General features: G+C 43.9%; 1 protein-coding gene across 29 annotated transcripts in view; it reads right to left on the bottom strand.

Moving 5' to 3' along the window:
- Plekha5 (pleckstrin homology domain containing A5) overlaps positions 1–19,599 on the bottom strand; it is a 169,418-nt gene extending 149,819 nt beyond the window's left edge. For 7 of the 29 annotated variants that reach the window (XM_031383747.1, XM_031383753.1, XM_031383748.1 and 4 more), the window contains exons 1-3: positions 19,245–19,598; positions 19,048–19,127; positions 16,807–16,864 (exon numbers count right to left, since the gene is read on the bottom strand). In XM_031383747.1, the coding sequence (XP_031239607.1) occupies positions 16,807–16,864; positions 19,048–19,127; positions 19,245–19,336 (230 nt within the window). In that variant the 5' untranslated portion in view covers positions 19,337–19,598. Of the gene's footprint in view, positions 1–9,904; positions 10,236–16,806; positions 16,865–19,047; positions 19,128–19,244 lie in introns of those variants that run through there. The other 22 variants (XM_031383755.1, XM_031383745.1, XM_031383774.1 and 19 more) reach the window with 11 other exon arrangements.
- Between the last annotated feature and the right edge of the window lie 1,221 nt (positions 19,600–20,820).

The following is a 20,820-nucleotide window of genomic DNA, read 5'->3' as shown; positions in this document are numbered from 1 at the left end:
TATATATATATATATATATATATATATATATATATATATATATATATGAAATAAAGGTGCATATGCAAGGTTTGGTGCAACCTATAGTTTCAGGCACCCAGTGAGGATTTTGAAATGTATTTACAGGGGGGCCTCCTGGAATCTGATACCCGACTGATATTGTAGATGGGATTTGTCTGCAAATTGTCCTCCATTTGCAGATAAGATGGTTTTTCACAAAGTGCAAGTAAGTACATCTTTTTAGATGGGATACAAACCCATTATTCTAACCCACCCTGTGCATGAATCTCAGTTCTGGCAGCATTTAAAGTTTAGTCTCCTCATTTGTAAAGTCAAATGCTTATACACTGACAGCTAAATAAATAATAAATGTTCAGTTAGTGCTGACGGGGTTACTGTGGTGGGCAATATGTGAGAACTTAAAAACAGCAGCTGTCACACAAACCAAAGGGACGAAACGTGAAGGAAAGTTACTTCCGAATTTTTGCCCTCAAAATCTCAAACAAAAACTGGTCTGTATTCATTCACTCAGAAACAGAATAAAGTGGTGGTCAGGTATGGTTATGAATTCCTGTAACCCGATCTGAGGCACAAATGCTAGCCTAGGCAACATAGCAAGTGTCAGGCCAGCCTGCAGTCTTAGCGCAATATGTGTTTCCCATAGTTATAGCACCAAACAAAGCAAATAGGTAGTTCAAATTCCATTAAGCATTCTGAAGTTCTGAGGCTCTGGCCCTTGTGTGCCTCACCCTGGCAGCCTCTCTGGATTTGGCAGGTTATCCGACATAGTATATTCACTTAACTTCATCTTTTCCAATTCAAGTAAAAGGAAGTTTATTTCAACTTTTAAAAACTTTTTTTTTTTGTAGCTGAAAATTGACTGGGAGAATGCCATCTGAAAGGGCGAGAGCTAGCATGCGAGGATGTCTCTGGTGAACACTGACATCAGGGTTCGTATGTGAATAAATGCACATGCGGTTTTCATGCTCCACAGAGAGAAACAAAAGCCTGCAAACATTGCACTTCATCCTAAGAGTTCACATCACAGACATGTACAACAAAGCTACAGTAAAAACACGGGGGAAGCCATGTTCTAGACCTTAGAAATAAGCAGCCGCGTGTGCTGGGGTAGTGTTGGGTTAGCTCCCAGAAACACCTGCGCCTGTCGTGCCTCTCCTTACAACAAAGCACTGGGCTTCCCAGCGCTCTCTGGGAAAGGCCAGGTACAGCTTCACTAGGGTCGTGTGGTCTTGCTCTTGCCTGAAGACCATATAAGTCAGTATCTAATGCAAGATGCTAATCGTTCATGCGCGTTCTATAAAACCGCGTTGTTTCTCTCTCTGCTTCACAGACACTTTCAAAAGTCTCAACCCCACACTGTGTGCCCAACAGGAGACCCTGAGGGGGAAAGACCTGGGGCTTTAACAGGAGCCCTTTCTGCTGCTCCCAAAAGGGACTCTCACTAAAGAGTCACTTAGGCTCACGATTCAGGAGTATCGAGTGTCAGGTTTGCTTAATTTCATGTCAAAGCAGATTTCATGCCTCTGCTTTTCCCCTTTATCAGGTAAAACAGCTATTTTAACAATACTTCAATGTACTTAATACAGAGCTGAGACCTTCCTAATAGACACCAAATCTTGGATAAAAATGAAGAATTCCTATGGCATTTGTTAAAAGATTTTTTTCATTACTTTTAATTATGTACAGGTGTGTATCTGCATGTGGCTATGTGAACATGAGACCAGAAGCATTGGATCCACTGAGGCTGAGTTAAGACAGTCATGACCTGCCTGACATGGGTGCTAGGAACTGATCTTGGATCCTCTGAAAGAGCAATAAGTGCTCTTAAACCCCGAGCAATCTCTCCATCCCCGTCCCAAGACATCTCTCATACTCTATTTAAAGATAGGCTGCTGGGCTGCTGGTGTGGGTCAGTGGTAAAAAGGCCTGCTTAGCATGTCAAGGCCCCATAAGACCGACCAATAAACAAACCATAAAGACAGTGTGTCTGTGTGTGGGACCAGGAGAAAGGTCCAGCTGCACAAGCACGAGGATGTATGTGCAGCCTGTATACCCAGCTCTGGGGAGATCGAGGCAAGGGGGAGGGGAATCTAAGGTTACCCTACAGCGTGGAGCAAGGGTGAGGCCAGCAGGACTAGGTGAAACCGTGTCCCCCAATACAAACGACACAGAACAAAACAACAGAAAGAATGAAATCCTGACATGTCAAACCAGGTAAGACTGGGTGAAACATGCCAGGCACCAAAGAACATCTTCTCAATAACCTGAAAGCTAAAAACATTGACTTCAGAAAACTCTGGTTACTGCAGGCTAGGAAAAGGAGGGAGGGGTAAGGAGAGGGCGGTGAGTGGGTGTAATACCACAGTAAAGTACAAGTACTCCAGGGTTCTTCTGAAGAAGAGGGTGACTAATTCACAACAATTTCTTTGCGTATTTCAAAACAGCTACAAGAGGACAGTGAATGTTCCTAACACAGAGAAACAATAAATACATGAGATGTATATACTAATTATTGATGTGATTATTAAGTGCTTCTTAAAATAGCACATTATACCTGTAAATACATACGCTTATGTATTTTTATAAAGAGCTAGAAAAAAAACAGTTAAGTATCAAGTAACAGAAAACTGAAATACTAAAATCAGATGAGGCATCAAGGGCAGCAGCAGCATTGGAGGTATAGGCCCTCTGCGGCGACACAGCACAGAGCGCACCTGCTGGGCACTCCACACTTAGCACAGTTCTGTACAAATGCACCAAATGTGACTTTCTAAAACATGACAGACATGTACAGAGGAAACAAGCCACCACAGCAGTTACGCATTAGCCTCATGTGCAATGTCCACTCCAACAGTGTCCAGAGTAATAAGGAAATCCATGTTTACCAATTCTGCTGTGCATGGCATCACCACAAGGGGGCAGTGTGTCTGTGTGAGTGTATGTACAGACCTTACACTTTCTTCAAACTTTGCTAAAACGTAACTCTTACATGTAAAGGTTATTTTTTTAATTTTTATTATTTATGTGTATGTACCCAAGGAAGTAAGAGAGGTGTCAGCTCCCTGAAGGTAGTTTCAGGCAGTTGTGAGACACTTCATGTGGGTACTGGGAATTGAACTTGGGTTCTGTGCAGAAACCATTTCCTCCACCCGAAGCTTGTTAATTTTTAAAAGGGTACAACATGGGCTGGGCGTGGGGGTGCACATCTTTAATCCCAGCACTCAGGAGGCAGTGACAGGCATATTTCTGTAAGTTCAAGGACAGTCTGGTCTACAAAAATGAGTCCTGGACAGCCAGATCTACACAGAGACACTCTAGCTTCAAAAAAAAAATCAAAAGTACATTGATGAAATTCATGTAATTCATTAAGTAGTAAATTAAAAGAGGGAAATTATTTTACTAACTACAGAAAAAAAATAACGATAAAGTTCAGCCCTCATCCACTATTGAAATTCTCATGAGACTTGGAGTAGTAGAGAATTCCCTTTATCTAAAAATAGCATCTTCCTAATTCTCAAAAAAAAAATCTGCTGAAGAAAACTGAAAAAAGCATGAACTTTTAAGTCTGAAAGCAAGTTGCTTCTACTGTACTAGAGCTGCCAGCCAATGGCATAAAGAAAGTCAGTGGAGCTGGGTGTGCTAGCACACACTTTAGCCCAGCTTATGAAAGAAAAGGCAGGAGGACCTCTGAGTCTGAGATCGGCCTGGTCTACACAGTGAGCTCCAGGACCAACAGGGCTATAGAGTGAGACCCTGTCTTTAAAAAGAGGGGTGGGGGAAGAAGAGAGAAAGAGAAGGAAAGAGGGAAGGAGAAAACTCAATGGGAAAAGACGGGGTTAAAAAGGAACCCCACCACAATGCAAACTGGGTGGCTCTGGGTGGCTCAGCAATACTTGCTGCTCTTGCAGTTCCGGTACCGACAGAGTGCTCTAAGTTACAGTGCTTTAAGTCCAGTTGCAGAGCTTCAGCATCCTCTTCTGACCTCTGTATGCACCAGGTAGGCATGTGGTACACATAAACATGACGGCAAAACAGCCATACACATAAAATAAATAAAATTTAAAACCAAAACAAGAAACAAACCACTTTTCATTTTGTCATAGAAGCTTTAGCTGTCCACCTGACACAGATCTAGGGTGGGTCACCTGGGAGAAGGGGGCCCTAATGGAACAACTGCCTGGGTCACATGGTCTATGGGGCGTTTTCTGGGTTGCTAATTGATGTAGGAGAGCCCAGCCCTCAGATAGGCAGGTGGACAGAGCTGTGTAAGGTCCCGAGCATGAGAGAAGCCTGTGAGCAGCATTTGTCCCTCCAGGGTTTCTGCTTCAAGTTCCCGCCCTGACAACCCTCAAACTTCGAAGTCCCCATAAGTTACTTTTGATCAGTGCCCTTCACAGCCACAAAAAGCTAACTACAGTTCCTCTCTCTGTTAATTTTCTCAGTTATCTTGTCACACAGATGGAAAGCTAACACAGTAAGAGCCAGGGTTCGATTCTGCAGTACCAAATTAAAAACAAAAAAATAAAAACCTGACTTATATTGCACAAGTGGTTTAATTACACAGATTATTTTAACCAGTCTTACTACTTTCATTGCAGCAAGTCTGACTAGAGTGGAGGGAAGAAAGTAATTGATGTTAATTACTCTTCATGCACAGTCCCTGTCTATGAGCTTAATGTCATTTTTATAACGATTCCCAGGGGCTTTTGGGAATTTGTAGCCTTCCACTATTGTCATTCCTGCATGGCTGCCTCAAACAACTCTATGATAGAAGGCTCCCGAAGTCGGCTCTGGTCCCACATATGTTGTAAACTTTCAAAGAGAGCAAAGGAACAGGTTCTATCTGCAGTGAAGACATCCACATTAACATTGATGCAAGAAACTATCAAAAACTGAAGAATACAAGTATGAAACCTTGATCCTTGGGCTTTAGATTTATTTAATTATTAGAATTATATGAATTAAGTAAACTGTCTCCTCAGTACCTGCACATTTTATTAATGTTTGGCATATTTAAATAGTTCACATTTGGAAAATGCCATTTCTAGATTTAAAAAATTACAAAAAAAAGAGAGAAAATACAAATAATCTTAAATGAGTACAGAATCAGTCCTCTATGTAGTATTTCATACGCACAGATCTATCAGCTGTGCACAGAAAGTGTCAAGGGAAAAGCCAAAGTAGCTAAAGGAGGCTCTCACAGGGAATGCCACAAGGGGTCAAGGAGCTGAGGCCATGGGGGAGAGGCTCTCACAGGGAATGCCGCATGGGGTCAAGGAGCTGAGGCCATGGGGGAGAGGCTCTCACAGGGATCGCCACACAGGGATTGCAGCACAGGGATCGCCACCCAGGGCCAAGGAGCTGAGGCCATCAAGGGAGAGAGGAGACAGACCCGTACATAGCCACCATCATGCCACGGATGCTTGGTCTCAACAGCACTTGTCTGCGTACTCCTCACGTCTTACTCATATATGACATCATAGACCTGTGATGGCTGTGTCTGTTCTGAACACAAACAATTGTTCTAGTCATTATCCCTTAGCCAATATGGGATAGGGGGTGATTGATGCACATTTCCATTCCATCAGGTATCTAGGTAGACTGAAGATGATTTAAAGTACACAGGAAGGGGTGTGTGAGTGTGTTGTAGGTAAACACCGTAATGTTTATAAGGAACTTTAATCCCTTGCAGACTTCACTACCCATCTAGACAGTGCAGCAGGCTGTATATATTAAGAATCTTAGCACCAAAAAGGTCACATAAATCTACTTGAACACCAGTCTAGAGATTCCTGGGATGACCTCCACCTTTTAGGAAATGAGACTTTAGCCTAAGAGTATCCTTTCTCTAAGAATCTATTAATCAATTAATGCCCATCGCCATCGTCACTGATCTTCCCAATTTGCCCTCTGACCCCACTTTGGTCCTACAAAGCTTTGTACTTTCTCTGCAGTCTATAGGAAACCAGCTGTGGAACAGCCCCTTCACCACCACACTACACTGTCCCATGTCCCTGTATTCTAGCCTCTTTTTGGGCATCACCTCAACATCTAACTCTCAATGACTTTCTCCTGAGGACATGAGCGATCTTACTGCACTCTCTCAAACAGTTCATCCACCTACACCTACACCAATCATATCCTCTTCTTTAGTACCTGCTTGCACCCATAAACGGCACATAAGAACCCCAGTTTCAGTGACCACACCATACTGCACCACCCTCCAGCAGGCACGCTTACCTCCACTCCCTGTGTAGCTTCTTTGGTCTTGGGAGAAACTCCACTCTAATCCATGAGATGTCTTTTTGCTCTGCACCCCACCTTCCAAGTATGAAGTCTAACTGACCAGATTTGTCCTCCACATCCTTCAGATTACTTCATTTTTATTGCATTCGTGCAGTAAACCTTTATGGCTTCAACTATGTACTTTCTCTGAGCTTCCAGACCTCCCCCATGAATAAAAACCCATTAAGTGACTACAGGTTTTTACATGTGTTATTTTAACAAGTTTTTTTGCTTATGATGAAAATCCCATAATGAGAGAAAAGGTTTGAGAATTCTGTGATAACCAGAAGCAGAGGGCATCTCCACTCATGTGGAGCTCACATAACCAGACAAAAACAAGAAAGAGTGGACCAAACCTTAATCTGAGGAAGCATGCTTCCAGGGAAAACAAAGCTGGCTTAGAATGACAGCAAGTGCCTGGTCACCATGCTAGGCAGCAGGCATGGGCAGAGCTCTGAGCTGGTCTTCTAGAAACCTGTCTTGAAACACAATGAAACTCAAGCAGTTCCTCTAAGCCTCAGAGAACTGAGGCCCACTCCGGCCCTGCTGAGACTACCAAGTCGACTACACACAGCAGCAAAAGAACATAACTATACTGTATATGACGTAGGAATTAACTTTCGATGGAAATACTAGGCCACGTTTAATTTTCTGTGTAAAAGAAGACATGATCAGTAAGGAGCCCACTATCCAGTTTAATCTTGTATTTCAAATGGGGAGGGGTCAATAATATTTTTCTGCATATGCTATTGGATTTGAAGCATTCCATTTTTTTCCCTCTGAATCTGTAGCTTTGTGGTATAAGTCTGCTCTCATCAAAATTGCAATATACTTCACCCCCAAGCCTGAATCTCAGCTGCAGTGAGAATATCACTAGCCAACAAGTGGAGAGGTCAGAGGTCACACTACCCTAGTACTAAGACTTGCCTTCAAGAGACCCATGAGTGTGCTCATTTACTTGAATACTTTTTCTTTATAATTAAAAAAAAGATGTGTATAGGTGTTTTGTCTGCATCGTGCACTATGGATGTCTGACGTCCACAAAGCACACAAGAGGATGCTGGACCCCTTGGGCTGCAGTTACATATGGTCAGTGGGTGCTAGGAACTGAACTTAGACCATCTAAAAGAAATTATCAATGCTCTGAAGTGCTGAGCCCTCTCTCTAGCCCTTGAATGCTAAGAGGATCAGAGACCACTGAAAAAGAGCTAAGTCATTCCCATAATCCCAGATACAGGAGGGCCCTTTATTCATTGAAGGCACACACTCAGAGACCTCCCAGTGGGTATTACTAAACCCTGTAGATACTGTGCACTGTCGTGTGTATGTGTGGACACATATGCACACCTATGATAATTTATTAAAATATACTTATTAAAGCCATGTGAAATATGGTCTCACTCCCTCAAAATGTCTTAGTTTTCTTCAGTTACCCTTTTTATGATGATATGGGGTAGTACAAATGCCTAAATAAAGAAATGAAATAAAGAGAACGAGGCAGATATTATAATTTAGTGTGAGGTTGCTAAAAGTGAGTTACACTGATTCCATAGTGGGTGATCTCATAACTAAGACACTGTTAAATAGGTAGAAATAGGTAGCAATAGGTAGCAATAGGTAGCCTACAGCATGAGTACTGTATACAAAAAGATCTGTGTCCTGGTCAGGGTGGCACAAAATGCTACTGTGTTGCTCAGAACACTGCAGAGTTCAAAATGTAGGAAATGTTTCTTTCTGATACTTTTCACCTAATATTTTCATACTACTGCTGACCACAGATATAAGAAAACTGTAGAAAACAGAACTGCAAATAAGAGGCCAATGGCAGCGGTCCAGAGCAGCCAATATCAAAGCCACCTTTCACCTTTCCCTTCACAGACAGGAGCAGGCCTAGCAGAAACTACAGTAACTCCCTGGGATCGCCCCAAGGACTCATGCAGAACCACACACACAGTGATCAGTCTATGTAGCCTTGGCTGGTCTGGAACTGGGTATGTAGACAACCTAGGCTGGTCTCAAGCTCACAGAGACCTGCACGCTCCATGTTAGTTACTGAGTTTTTCTACAGTCTGTGATACAATGCCAGCTGCTGGGGCAAGCTCTGACTCTCCCCATCTATTCTGCCCTGCGAGCCTATCGCCTTTCTCCACGAATACTTTTGAGAAAGAGAAATCAATAACTAAAATACTTAATGTCAGTCTTCTTCCATGACACTAAAAGAGCAAGCCAGACAGAAACCATTCTACTAAGATAGGACGGAGAACTCTATAAGGAGATTTTACTTCTCTCACCATTACATAGCTACCTTCAAATTCATCTCTTCTTTTTGTGAAATCTGCTCTAAGCAAGCAAATAAGCCACATGCAAGCTCAACATCGTTCTTGAGAACAGCTGGAGGGAGGGCCAACTTCACATTCTAAAGCCCAGGTCAGAAGGTGAGCTGTGTGGCCAGAAGGCCAGGGTCTCCTGCACATATGCAGCTCTTTACCCTTTTACAATCATCCTTTCAGAAATTTCTGTGTCATTTCTAGGAAATACTTTCCAAATTGACAAAGGCTTTCCATTTGCTTTAAGCACCGTCTCCATCCTTCCAAGGCTAAGTGTTTAATTCTGAAAACAGACCTAATCAGTATAGAGCTCATGCTACCCCCATTCCCAGGCACCTGGAAAAGCAGAGGAGGATCAGTGGCTAGAATGACCAGGCCTAGCCTGCTTCTCATTCTCACCCTGTAGGGTTGCCCTGGGAAGACAACAAGATGGAGAGAATGGAGGGGTTCCGGAGGAATGTGACCCTATCTGGCCTATGACCTACAGCTCCCAAGTCCCAGTAGGCAGCATTCACTAGAGGAATATGTCACAGGGAGCGAGCTCGTGTGGACTGGCTGACCTTGAACTTGCAGAAGCTTGATTCTGCTTCCAGCGCTAGAATTACAAGTGTAAACCATGACATTCAGCCCCAGTATATGTTGAAGAAAAGAGACAGGTGAATATGAAATTCTTAACGTGGGTCTGGGATTTGAATGGAGAAACATGTTTGCTCGATGCCAGCCACTTAAAATATTACTGTGTCCTCTCAACAACTCAAAGACCAAACCCCCTTTAGTCAATCTACCCAGGCTGCATCACCATGCACATAGTCCCTTATTCTAAGGGCACCATCATTCTTGTAGCCACTTGCTTCTGACCTCTTCCTCTGCCAATCTCCTTGCTCAGCAAGATTCCTGAGGCCTGTCAGCTCCCTTTAATATCTTTGATCAATGGCCTCCTTCCTTTCCACTCCCTCTGTCACAGACTTGGTTGGAGCAATCAACTTCTAGATTAGAGCAACAAGCCAGTCTCCCTCTGATTCCAGGCTTGCCCTGTCTAATGCAGGGGCTACTTGACTCGAAATCTCTGGATGACAATTGAAATAGCATGCCTAGGAATATAGACAGCCCAACTGACATCTAAGTGTAGTCACGTCTCCCAGCAGCACTCCCAGCTATGCCTAAGAGTGCTCCTCCAGCTAGAGTGCTTCTCACTGACAAAGCAGACCAGAGCCTCTCCAGTCCTCCCTCCAGTCTTTTAGATCTGAATTCAATTGCACCTGCAAACCTACCTTGCTCAAGTCCTTTTACCTCCTAGCAGCTCCAGAGCAGCTCACCAAACTGCCCCTTCCTCTTGTAAATTCTTATGACACCAACTGACAACTCCTAGTGTCAACTGACAAAACTCCAACTGACACATTTATACACAAACCTTCTTACCACTAACCCTCACTTACATGTGTCTGTTGAACACAATGAAAAGGTCACACGACAGTCATTGGCTATTCACATCAGGCTAGTCTCCAGGCTTCCCACCATTTCTAGCACGTCTTTACTCCTCACTCTCTCACCATCCCAAACACACACTGACTTTGAGAATAAGTCTTTAGAGGAGAGAGGATCACATAAGAAATGGAGATCTCATGGGCTAAGTGGAAAGATGGCTCAGCAAGTAAAAGCACTGTGGACAGATGACATAAGCTTGCTAACCTGACTCCAGTACCTATAACCCATACAAGCAGGAGAATGTGAGATCCAACTCCACAAAGCTGTCCACTGACCTCCATGCTGGTGCACAGACAATAATAATAACAACAATAATGATAGTGATAATAATAGAAAATGTCCGTATAGACTGGATGTGAGCATTCGCTCATGGACGCCACTTACTCAGAAGGTGCCTGACTGTGTTCCAGGCATTAGGCTTTATCAAGAGAACTAGAGGCAAAGGTAATGAGCAGGTTTGCTCTTGGGTAGAGGTCCTGAAGCTAGAAACAAAGGGGCATGGAATCCCCCAAAGAAGCTCCACTGTAGCTGGAAATGCTGCTAACAGAACAGTTAATCACACACTCTCCTCATCTGTCACAACAAACTGCACTTTGCCTTCATGAAGATGTTGTTTTAAAAGTATATTATCTGTTCTTTTTGTTCTGTCTGTTTTTCCTACTAGGCCTTAGATTCAAAGATTCCCCACCTTCATGTGCTCAAGCTCCTCCTACAACAGTGAATGAAACTACAAGGCACTCCTTAGTGAATGTACAGGAAAGACCAGTCATTAGATCCTATTCATAGTAGTGAACAAGTTTTGTGGGTTAAACACAGTCCTGGTGGGCTAGTCTACTAGTTTAACCATAATATTAGTATAAAATATACCTTTTTTATAAAAAGTAATTTTTATTTATTTATGAGTACACTGTAACTGTCTTCAGACACACTAGAAAAGGGCATTATAGAAAACCCCATTACAGATGGTGTGAGCCACCATGTGGTTGCTGGGAATTGAACTCAAGACCTCTAAGAGCAGTTGGTCAATGTTCTTAGCCGCTGAGCCATCTCTCCAGCCCTGGAATATACCTTTTGTTCCAAGTAACCAAGTTAGAGCACCGCATGGTGAAGGACCTGCTTTTCACTGCCTTGTTCCTTTTTTATCTTTATGTTATGTGTATGGAGATTTTGCCTATACATGTATTTGTGTACCACATGTGTGCCTAGTACCCATAGAAGCTAGAAGAGCATACCAAATCTATTGGGACTAGAATTACAGACAATTGTGAGCTGCCATGTGGTTGCTGGGAATAGAACCCCTGTCCTCTAGAAGAGCAGCCAGGGCTCTTAAAGCACCTCTTCAAGGTTCTCAAGGCCATCTCTCCAGTACCCTGACTTATATTTTGGCTCATAGATCTGATTTGAATACTAGCAATTAATAATAAGGCTTCATGGCCTATACAAGATAGGTCTTTATAGCCTCTTTGGGAATCAGTTTAAAGAACAAATAAAGCCCACAAGAAATGGGAATAACAAAAAGTAACACAGAGGCTGGATAATTAACTCAGCTATCAAGAACACTTGCTCTTCTAGAGGACCGGGTTTGATTCCCAGCACCTCCATGGCAGCTCACAACCATCAGTAACTCAACCCTAGGGGAGCATTGATGCCCACTTCCGACCTTGCTGGACACCAGGCCATGCACATGGAACAATGCAGGAAAAAGTCATGCATATACATACCTAATAAAAATTAAAAAGAAATTGCTGATATTTAGATTTGATTTAAAATTTATATACACATATAACATATAAAGTATATGTAGAAGAATTAAGAAGACATATGTCTTCCCTACACATTTCCCTATTTTGTTTTTTTGGTTTTTTTGGGTTTTTTTGTTTTTTTTCCAAGACAGGGTTTCTCTGTATAGCCCTGGCTGTCCTGGAACTCACTCTGTAGACCAGACTGGCCTCGAACTCAGAAATCCACCTGCCTCTGCCTCCCAAGTGCTGGGATTATAGGCGTGCACCACCACCACCCGGCACACATTTCCCTATTTTAATGCATGAAGTCTGTTCAGGATGCTGCATGCCCCTTTAGAATAATAGCTGCGTTGTTTGTAACGGTCTGGCATTAAGTGCTCAGCGCACAGAAGGAGCTCCACATTACAGTCCAAACTCCTCCAGCAGAGAGGAAGTAGAGCCCCGTCACTGACATCAGGAACATCACACTGCTCCAGTGACAAACAGCTGGTCAGAACCACTCTTGCAATCCCGGCACAGAGGAGGCTGAGGCAGGAGCATCACCTTGAGTTACAAGTCATCCAGGGCTACACAGTAAGAGTTCCAGGATAGCCTGAAGTAAAGTCTGAGACCCAGTTTCAAAAATTTTGTTTCAAATCTTATTATAATCGCTATAGTACTTAACTACAAAACAATTTAAATATTAAATATAATCAGTGATTCTATTGTTTTTATGATAGTTATGTACCATTCCCCATGTTCCTATTTTCTTCTCATTCCTTGCAAGTTTAAATGACTGTCTCTTATCAGAAACTCCATCCCTGGAGGTATTTGGGAATTCTTAGCACATTTTAGAATCTACTGAAGATATGGAAATGAAACTTCATTATCCCAAATTATATATTGTTCCATTTACATATCTGAAAAATGTCAAATTTATACTTAAGGAAAAAAGCAGTATGAAAAGCTACCTCCGAGAATCTGCATTTACCACAGAGTGTTCAAGTAAGTCTCGTCTGATCCCATTCCTGCCTGATGACCTGGAAGTAGCCAGCAGCTTCTCTCTCTCCAGCCACAGAGCACTGTTTTAGGATTTGCTTTGCACTTTAAACCACCACAAAGCTTTGAAGCACAAAGGAATAGTCAATGACACATCCATTTTAAGCAACAGTGACCTGTTATTAAAGAGTCATTAATCACTATTTGCAAGGCTTAAGTAAGAAGCTTAATAACACTCAAGTATATAAGATTATCTTCTGAATTTTGTAAGCTTGTGTTTGATTTCAGGTAAAACATGGAATAGTTAAAGCTCAACTTTAAGTTATAAATTCACTTATAATAATTTTTAGCCTTTTTCTCTGAAAATAAATCACATGAATTAAGTTTTAGAAAGCAATATGAAAAAGTAATATTCAAATTCTGTATTTATATATACACAGATACATTCATAATTTAAAGGCTAGTTTAGGGTATACTGAAAATCAGTTTTTCCATTAAAAAAGTCAAAGCATATACTTACTTATCTTTAAGACAAGGGATTTTTATAAATTTTCATTTTTGAATACAAATATATAATGTTGTCTACATTATGAACCCTTTTTTTAAACCTAGCTGTAAACTTGTGTTAAAGAACCAATATCTAAAGTATACAAAGTAAACTGGTGACCCCCCTGTTCAAATGCATAAAACTCCCACTCTGCTTGGGTCCTTCATTGACATGACAAGTACTTCTCCTTGAAGCCGGCTCCTTGAAACTTTAGGGAAGAAGCATGTACTCAAACTTTAGACACATGCACACACTTTAGAAGGAAGAGTGAGTGCAGATGTACAACACAATGCCAGCACACCCCGGCTCTGCACACTTCACTTACTGACGCACAGCAGGATGCACAGCAGGAGTGGCACTCAGCTCTCCCAGCTCCCTCACACCACCTCTGCTTGGCAGGCTGCTTTCATGATTCTCTAGAATACTAAAAAGTCCCAGAGCAGCACAGAATAAAATCAAAGAAACTTATCCTCTGGGTGGAATTTAGGAATTGTTTTCTCTAGCTTGTCTAACTTAGTTTGGAAGGCTGAGCTCCTAAGTCTTTTAACACTGAAGCTCCGAGAACGTGACCACTCCCACTCAATACTAAAGTTCTTCCCAGGAACCTGTGACTGTGCAGAGGCAGGCACCAGCACTGTCTCAGAAGAGCAAGGCTTTCGGAGCTCACACGTGCCCTCTGAGCACTAGAGTGCGGCAGGCCCCCGGAGGGTGGGCACCTCCCACAGCACTTGAGGATTAGTCAGAAGGCCAGGTCCATCTCCTCTATGTTCTCAAACGAGCCAAGTCTACCAGCTCATTCTTCTATCCCTCCTCTTCCTTTGATTTGATCAGTAACATCCCTTCTTCAAGAATAACAGATGAAGCCGGGCAGTGGTGACGCATGCCTTTAATCCCAGCACTTGGGAGGAAGAGGCAGGCGGATTTCTGAGTTCAAGGCCAGCCTAGTCTACAGAGTGAGTTCCAGGACAGCCAGGGCTACGCAGAGAAACCCTGTCTCGAAAAACCAAAAACCAAAAACCAAAAAAAAAAAAAAAAAAAAAAAAAAACCAAAAACCAAAAACCAAACAGATGAAAAGATGTCCATGAACACTGATCACTCTCTTCCTGGGAACTCTTTCCTTGGGAAGATCCTCAGCTGTCACCAGCAGAAGGTTAAGTGCCGGAGGCGGAGGCGTATCCCTGTTGCTTCCTTCCAGGCGGGGACAAAGGGAACACCAACTCTGACTACTTCCATTAAAATGAATTCCAGTCTTCCCAATCAAAGTGAGAAAGCATCCCTAGTATGGGAGGAGCCAGCATGTGAAAGGTTCTACGAAATTACAGCTGTTTTTAGCAATGGCGCTAAAATAAAGGACTGGGGTCTTCTGACCCCGCTGGAAGAAAGAAACCATACACCCATATTAGGACAGCATCTATTTGTGAATGCCAGCATCCTTGAAGAAGCTCAGTGTATGATGAATTTCTAACAAGTGTCCAGTTCTGAATGAGCTGCTCTCACCATACAAATGTTATTTTAGAAGCAATTACCAGCTATCTCTTAATACCACAGGATTAAAGCCCACTAGTGTTAAGACGGCCTTAATTTATAGCTTTCTAATATTGTTCTGATTTTCCTAAGGTGACTTAAGCATGGCACTCAAAATTCTAATTCAAAATGAAAGAAAATGTCATCAAAATAGCTAGCTAGTAAAACAAGGTCTACTAGCTTAGTTCTAAATTAAAATATACGCATTGGGTATATGTTATTTTCAATTTCGAGCTACAAAAAAAAAAAAAAAAAAAAAAAAAAAAAAAAAAAAAAAAAATCCAAGAGCATACTCATTCACAGGAATTAAATAAAGTATTACTGACATTAATGTCTATTCTCAGATCAGCTAAGCTTAATGTATAATAATCTAAAGTATGTTGAATAAATGAAAAAGAATCAAGAACCTGATTTTATGCTGGGTATGATGGCATACACCTTTAATCCTGGCACCTGGGAGGCAGATTTCCATCAGTTCCAGCCCGGCTGGGGGAACATAGTGAAACTCTGTCTTACAAAAACGAAAAAACTGAAACACCCTCTCTTCATGTATAACATCAGTGCTCTATCTAAATAGAAAACACTCTCTGCATGGCAGCACAAGCTCACTGAGACTCTGAAGGAAAACCACTGCCAGGAAAACACTTGGCGGTTTCCCTTACTGAAGCCTTCATGTTTCCTTAGGTCATCTAAGAATGTATGGCTTGATCGGCAGACAAAACCCTTGATCAAGATAAATAACTAATGCAGAAGGACCACACTCATAAAGATACCCAAGCCTTACATCTCACTTCTGATTTTCCTGCTGTGGCATTCAAAAGGAACCACACCTATAAATATACCTTGACATTTTACATAAAGCATCTTTCTACAGAAACTTAAAAAGTCATTCAAGTAATTATAATTTAATGAAAATATGCTGTGATCTTTATAAACACCACTTGGTAAAAATAAATCAACTGGACCCAATGTGCCTTTAAACTTGCAATCTGTGACCACTAATAAACTCTTAAACTTGTTACCAAATCTTGTGCTTAAGTGTTCTCTTTCAAGACTCAGCCATATAACATTAGCCAAAAAGTATTCATATAAGAACAAAATCAAAGCTCATTTACAAATAGTTTTTAACTTGTAACAAAGACAAACCAACTTATTTCCCCTGGTAGCAAGAACTCTTCCCTAGGTACTGCTGACCTCCAGCAGCGCCCTTCTGGGGAGAACTACTAACTTTAAGGCGAATGGCAAGCAGCTCTGCTTTTCACAGATCAGTCAGCCATCTTTCCCCTCAAGCTCTCTTCAAAGCCTTATCCAAGCAAGTATTAGTGAGACTTAATGTCTGAGATAGTTTTGAGGACACTAACCCCGAGTTACAAATGAGCTCCGTCAGGTGTGCAGTGTCCTGAGTTTCCTGTGTTCCACTTTTCCTCTGACCTGCCCAGCTTTCCGTCAATTCTGCAACTTATTAACAACTCAGGCTGCTACCTGGCATCTAAGCTCGACTCACCTCTGAAGGAGGAACAGTCACACAATACAGTTATTTTTTTGTGTGTACAGTATTCTTACCAGATAATCAAAAAACAAAACTTGTAAGTACCACATAGCTAACGTCACACTTTACAATATCCCACCACAGAAACACACTGAAACATCAAGCAAACTAATGTGGCAAAAAGTGAACTAATTTGCAATCTGTGAATCAGTGAAAGCCCAGGCAAATAACAAGATAATGAATTAAAAGAGCTACCCTCCCCATCAAAATTTCATAACCATATAAAGGATACAATCAACATTGTATAATAAACTTTAAGATAGCATTGTGTATAGACTCAAAGGTATCCAACTTCAGGTTCATTACAACATTTGAATTACCAAGGGAAGCAATCAAAATCCACTCACTTTATGTAGTATCTTGCACCTTCAAACGTATACGCTTCTTCCCAGCCGGTGGGCAAATCTAAAAAACATACATGACAATTAGTGTTACTTCAGTGAGATTGCAAGATAGGCTTAAACCCATCTTATCGATCTTTACCACTAGCTATGTTGATTTAAGTATGTGTCCATCCAAACCCATCTTATCGCTCTTCACCACTAGCTATGTTGATTTAAGTATGTGTCCATCCAAAGTCATCTTATTGCTCTTCACCACTAGCTATGTTGATTTAAGTATGTGTCCATCCAAACCCATCTTATTGCTCTTCACCACTAGCTATGCTGATTTAAGTATGCGTCCATCCAAAGTCTTGGCTGGCAAGATCATTAGTCAATCAGTATAACGTCACTTGGAATTTGGAAGAAGACAATTCAAATTTAAAGCTACCAGGAAAGTTCAGCAATATCTGAGATGACCTAACATAATTATTCCCTTAATAGTAGTCAGGGTGGGAAAGTAATATACTCTGGTACCCCAAAACTCAAAGTCTTCAAAACCTGGTAAAATACCCATCACTGATTGGCACAAACCCCAAATGGGCAGCAGCATTTTGCCCTTTAAGGCATATCTTATCTATTCAAAACCCTATTTTTCAATTGAAATACATTTAGGTTTTCTTCTACCATGAGAAGGACTCAAGCGTTCCATTAGTGGAAAACTGACTGAATACTTACACCGAGTTTCAATACACTTGACCTTAAGAGATGTGAAGTTCCAAGTGGGCAACTGTATGTGCCACATGGTACTTCTTATGATGACAAGTGGTTTGGATTTAATCACAACATCTCCAAAATGAAATGGCATCCATGTGTGCACAAAACCGGAGCCCAAGCAAAGTAAATCAAACAAGAATAAATAAATAGATAAATGTGAAATCACATCATAGAATAAAATATTTCTGGCATGTGACTGCTATTTAATCTGTGAGGGTAATTCGAAGACATTCGTGTCAAACATAATCAAAATAAGCCTGAAATAATGCCATCAAACATTTGGGTTAAATTCTTTTAATCCTATATTGTCTTCCATGAAATAAACGTGTCCATATCCACAAAAGTAACGAGGCTATCAAAGTTGCAAATAGAAGCTAACGACTGCACAGGGAGTTAGGAAACATGATGGTTTATTAGTCAGAAATGCCCTAAAAATGTAACCTCCTCATGCTTGCTTGCTACAGCAGCCTTCCCTTTCCTCCTCCACAGTTTTGCAAATTTGGACACATTATTAGTCACTTCACTGAACTCCAGCGTCTAACAGTAGAGGCAGGTTTGTTCACCCTTCTGGAACCTCCGGAGTTGGAGAGAAAAGTACCCAGATAGACGACTGAACCGGGCCTCACCTTCGACCCGACTGATCCCAAGCCTTTGCAGTCACCCGGAATAGAGGCGGGCCAGTGTGAGAACTCACGTTACGTTTCAGGCGTACAAGTTGGGTGAATGTAAACAAAGAATGACAAAAGAAAAGCCAGACCAGCACTGAAACCACCACAAGCCCTCCTCCAGCTCAACTCAAGCTAAGCATTCAAGAAAGCTATCAAAGCAACCCGAGATGCCTTTCCTCGTGGAACTGGGGCCTGAATGCCCCCCACGCGGGACCGCCCTGGCTCGCCCACCGCCTGCTGGTGGTACGTGGAGCTTGGCTGCGGCTACCGGGGACTTTTGAGCCTGGATCCCTGGCTGCGGCGCCCGCTCCGGTGTCCTAACTCCAGGTGCTCCTCGGGTATCAGGAGGGGACTCACTGGCGTTTGGATCACATGGCGGGGGTTGGGGGTGGGCACCGCAGCACCCCTAACTCTTCCATCAGTCACCTACCCACAGTCCCACTTAGGAGAAGTAGGAGGTGGAGGAGGAGGAGGAGGAGGAGGAGGAAGCTGCTTGGCAGAAAGCAGTTCTCTGGGGAGCAGGGCGAGGATGCGGGACCGTCTCACCGCGGGGGTGCTGGAATACGGGGAGCCAAGGGGAGCGGGTGAGGACTCCCTAAGGGTGCTGGAGGCTGAGACGGGGGCGATACGGGATAGCGGGGCGTCGCCCATCCTCGGGGGGCGTCGGGGCAAGGATGGGGACCAGGGCGCAGGAAGAGGGCGCCGTCTTCAAGTGCCGATGAAAAGGCGGAGAAGAAAGGAGCCCCGGGACTCAGTCGCGCGGAGCCCGGAGCACCTCCAACCCCTCCAGGTGGCCACGAGCCGCAGCTCCGGCCCGCCCTACCTGTGCTCTGCCGCCGGTGCCCGGTGACCACGGCCTCGCCGGTGACCGGGTGCAGCCAGGTGGTGCTCTTGGCCTCCTCGCTGCGGGGAAGAGAAGGGACAGGCGCTGAGCGGCGCGAGGGGCGACCCACGGGGCCCCCGGCCCGCTCGCTCCCGCCGCCCCCCAGCCGCCCGGCGGCGCCTCCCCCGCCCGCTCACTTGATGAAGAAGACGCGGCCGCCCCTAGTGATCCCGTACGTCCAGGAGCGCGGCAGCGAGCAGATCCACTCCAGGTTCAGGTCGGCCGCCATGTCTGCTCCCGGGCCGCCGCCGCCGCCGCCTTGTGCTGCCGCCGCCGCGACTGAGGAAGGAGGGCGCGAGCGAGCGAGCGGAGCGCAGGGCGCGCGGCCCGGCCCGAGCGCGCCCCCGCGGCCGCCCTACCCCCTCGGGCGGCGCCCTCCCCGCCGCCCCGGCTGAGTCCGGCCTGCGTCGCCGCCCCTCGGCATCTTCCGCGGCCGGCCGCCGGCCCGCGCTGCGCTGCACTGTGCTCGCTGGCTCGGAGGCTGGGCGAAGCGGCGCCGCGCCCCCGCCAAAGCCCTCCCCCGCGCCCCGCCCGCTCGCGCCGCGCGAAGGTTCCGGGGTCGGGTCCCGCCGGCGCCCGCCCGCCCGGAGGGCTCCGCTCCGAACCCGTGAGGTTTTGGAGCAGCTACTGCCTAGCCCGGAGCTCCGCGGAGAGACGCCGGGCGTTGAAATGGAAAGCTGCTTTTGGGAAAGGCTTTTCTGGTGTGTGGCGTGCCAAATAAAGGAGGGTCCACGAGTGAGCTCGGACTACTGAAATGGGACTGATTCAGACTTAAGGTCTTTTTGTTACTGGTTTTTGTTGTTGTTGTTGTTGTTGTTGTTTTCTTCCTGGCTTCTGAGTCACGTAGTAGTTGAGAAAATAAAAACTTGCCTTTTCCTCTTCCTTTCTTAAAAAGATGCACTTGATTATCAACGTGAATTTCTAGGCTCCCAATCGCTCTCATTTATTACAAGGGCAACTTACTTTACAGAGTCCTTGGGATGGTGGACATTTAAAACCCGACGACCCTATTAGAACTGATTGTCTCCATTTCACAGAGGGAGGAAAGAAATGTAAAGGAACAAAGGTGATTGTGCCAAGAGTTATGGTGAAAAATGGCAAAGTCTGAATTCAAATCGCCTATAGATTTTCAAGAGTCTGCTCGAATGGATACATTGCTGTATAGTATTTTTAATGCCTTGACACCCCCAATCCCCTTGTCCTTTGAACAAAGGAAGGGTTTGCTGCTAGAAAGACCTCCCTTGGCCCCAGGAAAGAGCACTATGCTTGCTCCTTACTGCTCCTGATTCTTGATCATCACACTTGGAATTGTCTCCAAGGCTTTGCAGCAAATGACTCATCCCAAAAGGAGACACAGTTCAATAATAATAGTACAACTTGGCATTCTCAAAGCACCTTTTTTTTTCCTGACCAGTTTTGGGTGCTTCTGAAGCATTATCTCATTCATCTTCCCAGTAACTGAAATAAGTAAATGATTCTTTCAACCTTTAAGGAAACCAAGGCCCAGGAAGGGTGAATGCCCTTGGCTAAAGCTCCCGATGAGAGTGCATTTTCATTGGCTTTTTCTCCTATCTCCTGATTCCCCACGGCCATACGTCTCTGGTGGAACGGAGACTGCAATTACTGCTATAATTTTCCTGTCCATCTGCATATACAGGAGGAAAAAATACCACCATCGCTGTAATGTTTTCTCTTTCGGGTTCCTCTGTATTC

This window comes from Mastomys coucha, unplaced genomic scaffold, assembly GCF_008632895.1.
Source record: "Mastomys coucha isolate ucsf_1 unplaced genomic scaffold, UCSF_Mcou_1 pScaffold20, whole genome shotgun sequence".
In the NCBI taxonomy this organism is placed as follows: domain Eukaryota; kingdom Metazoa; phylum Chordata; class Mammalia; order Rodentia; family Muridae; genus Mastomys; species Mastomys coucha.
Note: the sequence above shows the minus strand (reverse complement) of the source record. Positions and strands in the feature narration are given on the sequence as shown.